We start from the raw sequence: 10,379 nt of genomic DNA, 5'->3' as shown, positions 1-10,379 counted from the left end.
AGGTTACGCGTCAATGTTTATCTACGAAAATTATACGAATATTGAGGCTTTATTCAAGGTTTTTCTCTGCTTCTGTTTTGTGCACAACACAGAAGCAGAACAACAGCGGGCCCAAAACTACCTTATCTAAACGTCCTTATCTCTCATTAGCCACGCTCTGCAGCGATGAGCAAGCTTCTCAGGCGGAGGGATTCGGTGATAACCCAATCTATCGAAATGAGGGAATTATTTTTATCAACGTTATCAGCGCGGCAGCTATTAAAAATTAGATGAAGACAAACAGCATAATTCCCTGAAGTGCCCTTGTGCCGGCGCAGATTTCTGCAGCACAGCATGTGTTCGGCGCCGCGGGGGGGAGAGGGGGGCTGGGGATCATGGCGTAATCAGTCAAACAACAAAGCAAATCTCGACCTCCTCGGAGCCCGCAGCCCCTCCCCGGGTTCCACAAACCCTTGATATTTGCCAGGCTTATGATTTGTTCTGGGATCTGAGCAATAAGTGAAATCTCCTCATGGCCTTGAAGCCAGATTGGATTGCACACAGAGACATTGTTGCACCTGGTACAGTCTGAGAGCCACAGAGGGAGGGAGGACGACAGAAGGGTCGAGCCTGGGAGAGACGCGGGGCGTATTGACCACTTGATGGCTGCAGAGTTATCAAAACTCCAAGACGTGTGATTTGTTACTTTAATGAAAGCGCCCAAACAGAGTCAAATGAACTGAGCTGAAGGAGTGCTGTGAACGGTGGGGTCTTCTGTGTCAAGGTGGGACCAGAGTACAGACACATAGCTCCACATTACGTTCCTCTGTTTGCTTTCCCTTCCAGGGTAAGCTAACCCTGGAGACAAACTGAAACGTATTTTGCGAGGTTACATTGCAAATTACCTGTTTTACTTGGGGCAGGTAAACAAACGAATCTCCATCAACCCTAAGTTGATATAGCACTTTGCTTTGACATTTTATCTTTACATTTACATTAGGGCAGATAGCAGACACTTATAGCCAAAGCGACTTACAATAAGTACATTTGTCGGAAGAAATACACTTTGACAAATGTCAATGTGCTTTGACATTTTGTTGTTAAGGCTGAAACTAAAACATCCTTTTCTAGACCATCAGCATGCTGATGTCTGCTTTCCCCTTTCTGTTCTCTCACCTTCCATCCAATGAGAAACAACGGACACGATCAATAGCTGCTTGTCTTTTTTTACATCTTAAGGAGCAATTTTAATTTGGTCTACTAGCCTCCTCACAAAGAGATCTGACCGTGGGAGGATGTTAGCTATTTCTCAAATACACTTAGGCAATACAAATGAAACACGTTGTTACACACTCGTTCACATTATACGACACATTTTCTACCCGGTTTGGCAACATGTTCTCTTTATTTATGAAGACACCTGGATTTCCTTTTTTTCTAAACCTGAGTGCCATTCTAGGTTTCCTCTGAACTAAAAGTAAAGCAACCCAATCTTGTCTAACCTAATGCAGTCAGACCAGCCAGTAAGAACATGGCCGTCATAGCCTCTCACTGAAAGAGCCTTTCTCGAAGACACAACCCCGTTTCCACTTTTTTAATGAGTAGGCCTCCAGAAAGTAGAGGGAGAACAAATATATCACCTGCCACCAACCGCCTGAGGGTTTTCAATCCCAGCGGCATTTTGATAGCACCACTTTTTCAATAATTAACAGAGCCAACTTTTTTATTGTAAAGAATGGTGTTGAATGATTTTATAATTGATTATTAGCAACATTGAGTCACACATTCAACTACTCAACTAATTTTCCCAAATGCACAATCTCAGCATGCAAAGTGGGAATGACAAAAGTTCAACCTAGTCTGTATATAATATAGCTAAAGAACAATTATTAAATGTGCTCCTGAGAACGAATTACCTCGAATAAGAAGGGAGAATGATGTGACCATATCTATGAGTGAATCCATCCATCACTGGAAAGAATGTAGCCCTCCAATCAATTTATTCAATCACTATCGACGAGGCGCAAATGTTGGACTTAATAGATAACTCAGAAAGTTTTAATATGAAAGCTGCAGTTATATTTTTAATCTCCACTCCCCTTTTATCCCAAATAGAGCAATTTACAATTTGTGCATAATGACACACCCTGCTGAAGAGAAAAGTCCATAGTTGTACAAAATGGTTCCGCAAGAGAGACTCTTCATTTTGCTAGCTTCAGCACTCAATAGCGCCCTGATTAAAGGCAACTCTATTCCATCGATTGAAAAACGAAGTGAGAGAGTCCAAAAAAATATACCCTAAAGCTGTGAGCGGGTCTAGCCCCCTTCCTCCATCTCGACTGTGGAAAGAGTATGTTCTTTTCCGGGGGCCCTCTTGGTCCATAGGCTGTCTGGGCACAGTGGGGGCCTCCGGCCTGGCTCGGCGGGACTGTGTGACCACGCTCTGTTACCTTATCCAATCAGCTTGGAGAGTACTTGCTCCTTGTAGAGCACCGGAGAAGGCAGCCAGCAGATAAATTGAGTTACCTGTTCCAGAGATTGTTTCATTTTCAACCGGATGGCCGTCAGAGACCCTTGATAGAACTGCTAACCAGTCGTCAACTCTGGTGTCCCTCAGCATCTGTCTCCATGGGCCCCCCATCGACACCACACCCACCACCTCCACCACCACCATCTCCAACACCACCCCCACCACCACCAGCAGGACCAGACGAGATGCAGCAACTTGTTTAATCCAACTAGCTCAGGACACCCACTGAAGGAACTCAACATCCAGAACATTTGGGTTTTAAAGTGAGTCACTGCACTGACACTTGCATCAAAAGTGACTCACAGTGACTCGTTTTAGATTAGTAAGAAGCAGGGGGGAGAGTCCTGCTCAAGGATGCATGACTGGGGACATTGGGCTGCAAACCCACAACCCTTCCACCTAGAAGCGAGCCCCCTCACCACTAGACAATCTGCCCCCCATTTGCCCCCAACAGAGCCCCCAACTTTCTTTTTTACATATTCCCAGGAATATGTATGTGTTGAATGATCCATCCTCCTGTCTCCTACCAGTGCCTCAGCTCCACGCTTTGGAAAGAGAGTACAAACGCCATCAATTTCGATGACACACACACACACACACACACACACACACACACACACACACACACACACACACACACACACACACACACACACTCACACACACACACACACACACACCACCACCACCACCTGCACCAGCCCCGGCAACAACACAGCGCTCAGAGTCACGACTGTGATTCATCAACACGGCTGCGACGATTTCCCCTTGAAATCGCCCCATCGTGTCTGTTAATCCCTATTGATCCGGACATGATGGACTGTGGGAGAGTTCCACGCCGCCAACATAAAAGATATGAGTGGGGGACAGAGAGAGAGAAGGTTGGAGGCTGGGGAAGTCGGCGCATCCCTCCCTGCCAGAAAGAGAGCAAGAGAGCGAGAGAGAGTGAGAGAGATTTAAAGGAGTGGCGTAAAGAAGCGACGCGTGGAGAGATGGGCAGGACGGCTGGAAACAGATGAGTTGTTCCTTGGAAAGATCAACAGGATGGAGGAGGAGGAGGTGGAGGAGGAGGAGCAGAAGAGATGGAGGATAAAACAAGAGATGACAGACATGCAGATGGAGGATGCTGCTGATCAAAGGATACAGGAGAAAGGGGGGAGGGTTAAGTTTGGGGGCTGGGTTATGGGGGAGGTGGGCTACAACTCCAGACATTCTTCGCCACACCACAGTCATTTCACACAATTCACTTGTGTTCCGGCTCATAATGTTTTATAGCACAATCACAGGGAGCACAGTAGTCAGTAGTGATCTCATTTCACAAGCCATATCCTCCGGTAATGTGAACACACAGGAAGAGGTGTGGGCATAACCGGGCGTCCAGTTACCACCCACATCAGCTCCTCCTCGCGCATAATTATCCATTAGAGGAGGCAAAGGGAAAAGGCAGCGGGCAGGGCATATTAATTCCTGCAAGCTCAAATTTAAATCAGTTAACAATCAAAGCCAAATGGGAGAGAGAGCGATGCGAGGAACAAAATCTCAACCAGGTTAGGCGAGGCGTCTCACATGCCTGGAGACGTGAGCAGTCGATCTTATGAGCTGGTCTGCACTGGGGTATGGTTTGTGTGCATTAGCAGCATATGATCGCTCGTGGTGAGATTTTTGCACACTGATGAGATGTATTGGTGTTGGGTGTCCAACTACAAGCCATCAAGCCCAGGGAACGATTTATGGGTGGGCGACTGGATCGCCGACCACTAGATGGCGCACTTGTCTCTTTCTGCTCTGCTTAGCATATATATCCACTAGATGGGGGTAACTTGAGTAAAGAGAGAAGCCGTCAGCGTCTGTGGACACTGCATGTGTGTTAAGCATTTCCAAACTATGCAAAACCTGACCTTTAATTTCTCGGTTCAAACTTTCTCAAACAAGGTATCATCTTTTCCACTATTGGAGCAGAGGGCTTGGGAAATATAAAACTAAAGTGGCACAAAAAAAAGAAAACGCTGTCAGAAAAATAAATCCAATTCATTCCAGTGCACATCCGGAAGGCAGAATTTACTCCTGGCATAAGAAAAAACAAACCTTAGTTGCATGAGCTGACTCACTCGTATACAAGAGCGGGCCTTTTATAAAGAGATGGTAGATGACAAATGCTAATTAGGACTGCAAGGTTCGTCATGAAACAGGCAAAGGTCACACAAACACTTTGGTATTCATACAAACACATGCTCACTAATCGTCGTAGTACAGTTGGCTGGTCAGGTATGTAGAAAGCAGAGTGTTCATTGTCCCAGTTCTTCATTGGGTAATTATGGTGTGTGTTGTCGTTAGGGGTCTAATATGTTGTGTATGAAATTGTGAGGCCGAGTATGTTGCTGCTTATTTGAATATATGGAAATGACTGAATAATGTTAGATAATAGAGAAAGATCCTTCCCAAAAAAAATACAAATTAATTAAAGCACTCTAAAGGATTGCATTTACAAGATGCAACTTACTAACAATCAGATGTTTTTTGTTTTTATTGTTCAATGAGAATATTTGAGTGTGTGTGTGTGTGTGTGTGTGTGTGTGTGTGTGTGTGTGTGTGTGTGTGTGTGTGTGTGCTATTAACCGAGGCCCAGGGAGATCCAACACAACTCAAGGGCAAGATAAGAACACACACTTCCCTATGGTGGGGGTGGTGGTGGTGCTGTGGTGCTGGTGGTGGTGGGGGGGGTATTTTCTGCACCAGATGGCCTGGAAGAAGAATCCCTTGCTACAGATGTGGGGTTGGGTTGGGTGGGGGGGTCACCACCAGGAACCGACTCTAAGCCCTCCCATCCACTCTAACCCTGGACGATTTGACAGACGTATTTTGCATAGGCACATTTGATCACATGTATGTGAAGATGGGGATTGGTACAGCAGGGTGCGTAGACACCGCTTACATAAGAGGTTTTACAATGCTGCTGCCTGCCACGCTCAAGAGGTGGAATCTCACGACAGTCTCACACCGCACATGTAGCGAGAGAGAGACAGCGAGACAGACAGAGAGAGAGAGAAGGGAGAGGGAAAGACAGAGAAGATGGACAGAGTGAGGGGGGGGGGAAATGCAATGACAAACACAGGTAGATACATTACCAGACATGACATGAGAGAGACAACATTAGTACAGACAAAGATCAGATGCAAACAAACAACAAACACTGGCACATACACTGCTGGGCCATAATTATACTAATATATATATATATATATATACACATGAAACTGCATCCCCCACAATTCTAAATATATTCTATACTCTTTTCTATCTTGTCAATTGATGTGGAATCCCAATATGATTACAATGTTATATAATGTATCAAATGAAATCAGTTTCTCAATTAAATTTCAATGCCACCGGATGAAAGCACAACCCTGCGTGGGACAGAGTTAAAATAGCCTTTGCGTAAATAATTTTTCCAAGGGCCAAATCAACCGTGACTTAAACCCATGCAAACAATATCTAGAAGCAACTTCACCAGCAAATGCTTTTGAAGCCAAAATGTCCCATGTGCATGTGTGGGCGAATGTATCTCTTCTATGTTGGAGCCAGGCTGAAGACTGGTCTAAAGACAGGCCTGTGTGTAATTCACCAGCTGCAAGACGGGTGTCTGTTTTTATTTTTCTTCTTCCCACAGAAGAAATCCATACGGGAAATGTGTTCTCTCTAATCCCACCGCGCTTGTGGAGCGGGCAGGAGAAGGATCCACGTCAAACGCCACTGCCTGCCTCCGCGTCTCCACCTGCCTCCACATCTCCACATCTCCACCTGCCTCCACATCTCCACATCTCCACCTGCCTCCACATCTCCACCTGCCTCCACATCTCCACCTGCCTCCACATCTCCACATCTCCACCTGCCTCCACGTCTCCACCTGCCTCCACGTCTCCACCTGCCTCCACGTCTCCACATCTCCACCTGCCTATATATCTCCACCTGCCTCCACATCTCCACATCTCCACCTGCATGGGGCCTCGCCTCGCGGGGGGTCGAGAAACACACTGTATTACTATCATTATAGAGAGAGAGAGAGAGAGAGAGAGAGAGAGAGAGAGAGAGAGAGAGAGAGAGAGAAGGACGAGAGGAACCCCAGCAGCAGCACTGTCTAACTATCTGAATCCACGGGGGAATAGGCAACAACATACCACAGGAGGGGAGAAGACGAGAGGGAGTCAGCCAAGGCCCCCCCCAGAGCACAAATGGAGGAGCTGGGGATGAGCGAGGGGCGGGGGTGGGGGTGGTGATGGGGGCGGGGGTGGGGGTGGATCGAAAGAAATGAGGGGAAGAGGAGGGCTCCTCGCGAGGCTAATTTACTGTGACAGAAATGGGAGATGTCAGGCAGCCATGACCAAGCGGCGTAGACAGCCTCCATACAGTCCAGCCCACGGTGAACAGTGTCAGCACCTCAAAAAAAGAAAACGGGGACACGCAGGACACGAGCAGCAAGCATGTGTGCATGAGAGAGAGAGAGAGAGAGAGAGAGAGAGAGAGAGAGAGAGAGAGACGGATCTCAAGCGACTAAACTTAGAGAGAGACAAATGAGAGTGGGTGTTGTCCACAGACAGACAGAAACAGCTCATTACGAGAGTAGATGGGAGGATGAGCATAAAAGCAAACTAAAAAATGGTTCTCTATCTCTTGTTTTAAAATGTAGCAGTTGAAGCAGCTTGCTTATTTGATAAATGGTATGTACTCCCATTATCCTGCAATTCCTGGGATACATCTTTACGGTTTAATTCACTTCGTAGATGGGGACAGGATGACATTTGTGTGATTTTTTAAGTGTTGGTGCAAAGTGTACAGAGCAAAGTGTATTCTTATGTAAAATACAACGCGTGTACACATTGTGTACACATACCGAATAGTATATATTCTTTAAAGATTATTGTTGGCGTGAGAGACAGGTTAGAGGGGAGCTATGAGAGAGAAAGATGATAATCAACCAGCATTATTATTTAACATCAACACAGGCAGACACAAGTGACAAACACACACAGAGGAGGGGATTGTAGGAGATTAGGCTGAGCTGTGTTGTTTTTTTTAGACCCTGCAAAAGCAGTGCGGGATGTTTGTCAAGCAGTCGTCTCATTTAGGAAGAGCAGAAATCCAGAAGGGGACATTTCACTTTTCTGAGCGAAAAGAGCTAGGGCAATTTATTTCTTCCCGAAGAGTCTTGTAAAGGAGAATTTGAGGAAGATAAGGTTTGGATGGATCAGTTGAAAGTAGACCCAGGTGGAATGCAACTGGCAGGGAAAAAAACTTTGCACTGAAGTGGAAGAGACTCGGGTTGCTGTTCACCTGTTTATTGGAGTGGACTATGCAGTTTGGAAGTGCCATTTTCGGGAAGTGATTTGCCCGAATTCAGAGTTGTGACTTCAAACAGATGAAAGCCCAATTTAAATTATCTGTTATATCAGAGAAGACATTTCGAGCGTTGCATATTGGAGCAGGACCAACATTAATTTAAGGTAATCTCACATTCTCATGCGTCAGTGGTTATGTCACATTTGTGGTTATATTTATTTTTACTTTTCAATATATGCATGCATTGCTATTTTTTTTACGAGGAGTCGAGTCTCATCTTTGAAACTAATAAGCAAATAGGCTCACGCGTTCCTGTCATCAGAATTAGTTTAGGTATATAATCTTTTATTTTACAATAGACAATAGGGCATGCATATGTATATAATATGTAACCATATAATGTATGTTAATCTGGTAAGGTATAGTTAAAGGTTAAAGAATGCTACTAATATCACATATCTCTACTCTGATCTCTAGGGCCGTTCAGAGGGGCGGGGTGGGGGGCTACACACTCCTTCAGGAACCCTAGAAGTGCTGGACAAGATGAGCTCCAGACCGCGCCCGGGCCTTACTCTGCTGCTGCTCTGCTTCCTCCTGCCGGGGTGCGAACAGATCTGCCCCTCCGTGTGCATGTGCACCGCTGACACGCTGAGCTGCGTCTCCAGCGGCCTCAGCCGGCTCCCTCGCAACATGCCGTCCTCCCCTCTCACCTTGGACCTCAGCTACAACCATATGACCATGCTGGTGCCCAGAGGCTTCGCCAGCATGCCCAGGCTGGAGACCCTGCGGGTCACCCACAATCAGCTCACCTCGCTGGGTCCCGACGTCTTCTACAACGCCTCGGGCCTGCGGCACCTGGACCTGTCCTCCAACAAGCTGCGTGCGGTGGAGCAGCACTACTTCCAGGGCCTGTGGCGGCTGGAAGAGCTGGTCCTCTTCAACAACCGGATCGCCCAGGTGGAGGGCGCCACGCTCAACGGGCTGCGAAGCTTAAAGAAGGTCTACTTCAGCCTCAACCAGATCACCGACTTCCCGTTCTTCTCCATCCGGGAGCACAGTCACCCCTTCCTGACCATGCTGGACCTCTCGTCCAACCGGCTGGCCACCCTGCCGTGGGAGGACGTGAAAGCCCTGCCCGGGGTGGTGCAGCGGGGGCTCTTCCTGCACAACAACACGCTGCTGTGCGACTGCTCCATGTACGGCATGTTCTGGCACTGGGAGATGAAGGGCTTTGACTCCCTGAAGGACTTCTACGAGGACTACATGTGCACGGTGCGCGGCGACTCCCGCTCCATCGTCCACTTCCTCCGGCAAAGGCGCGTCTTCCAGAACTGCACCGTGGGCAAGTCGCAGTCCCTGCAGGCGACCGTCCTGCTGTCCAACCTGGTGATCTTCGAGGGGGAGCGGGCGCGTATGGACTGCTACACGTCCCTCGGCACCAAGGACCCCTGGTACGTGTGGCTCACCCCCGGCCAGGGCTACATGAACCAAAGCGCCACTAACGACAGCCTCATCAGCGTGTTCGCCAACGGCACCCTGGAGATCCCGGCGGCCAAGTTCAACGACTCGGGCCTGTACGTGTGCACGGCGGTGGACCAGCAGCAGATGGTGAACGCCACGCGCGAGTTCAACCTGACGGTGGTGCGGCCGCCGGCCGAGACCTTCAACACGGGCTACACCACGCTGCTGGGCTGCGCCGTGACCACCGTGCTCATCCTCATGTACCTCTACCTGACGCCGTGCCAGTGCGGCTGCTGCAGCCCGCCGGGGCCCCCCGCCGACCCCGTCTCCATCTACAACCCGGTGGCGTACAGCGGCGCGCCCCCCGCGGGCGGCCAGGAGGACCAGCGGCTGCAGCGGGTGCAGAGCCGACGCGTGGCGTTCCTGGAGCCGCTGATGATCGAGCAGAACCAGAACGGACGCACGAAGGGGAACGAGACCACGCTTCCGGTTCAGTGGTGCTGGGACAACGCCGTGATGAACGAGACCGCCTTTCTGGACGGGGTCATTAAGGTCTGAGGAGGAGGACGGCGACCATCGCATGATCGCAAACTAATACTGTGAAAGTACCCTAAAACAGTGCATACAGCTGTACTCACAGGGTTCTGGAGCAACAAGGCTTTGACATTGGGATGTTGTGCCCAGTGGGTGGACGTGAAGAAACAACAGAAGAACCCTTCCATGTAAAAACAGTAAAACTGTTGTACTGAGAAGATTATCCAAGCAATTTTTCCCATTTTGATTGCACTGGATATAAAAACCCTTCAGAAGCCATAAAAGGTTGTGTTAGAATATCTTTCAAAAGTGTACTTTGTGTTTCCATATTCAGTCACCAACTCTGTACAAGCCAATAGCAAAATTCCTAGTGTTGATATGAAATGTTGCTTGATGTTTTTTATCCTTTTTATGTTCTGTTTCATACGACCCAAATAAACATTGTTGAAAGATGAATGCAAAAGGAGATAGCACTCTTAAGATTTATAACCTTCAAATCAGATGGTAGAATGAATCCTCATCACTTTTCAACTGATCTTTC

At 47.9% G+C, this 10,379-nt stretch overlaps 1 protein-coding gene across 1 annotated transcript; it reads left to right on the top strand.

The window, feature by feature from the left end:
- Positions 1–8,386: 8,386 nt before the first annotated feature.
- On the top strand, positions 8,387–9,862 carry LOC307078847 (amphoterin-induced protein 3; the record flags this gene model as incomplete). The annotated part of the gene is made up of 1 exon (XM_079740851.1): positions 8,387–9,862. One exon carries the CDS (start codon positions 8,387–8,389, stop codon positions 9,860–9,862), a length of 1,476 nt encoding a protein of 491 aa, XP_079596977.1.
- Between the last annotated feature and the right edge of the window lie 517 nt (positions 9,863–10,379).

This window comes from Pollachius pollachius, assembly GCF_949987615.1.
Source record: "Pollachius pollachius genome assembly, chromosome: 8".
Classification (NCBI taxonomy): Eukaryota; Metazoa; Chordata; class Actinopteri; order Gadiformes; family Gadidae; genus Pollachius; species Pollachius pollachius.
The sequence above is the reverse complement of the archived record's forward strand: the minus strand, read 5'-3'. Positions and strand labels throughout refer to the sequence as shown.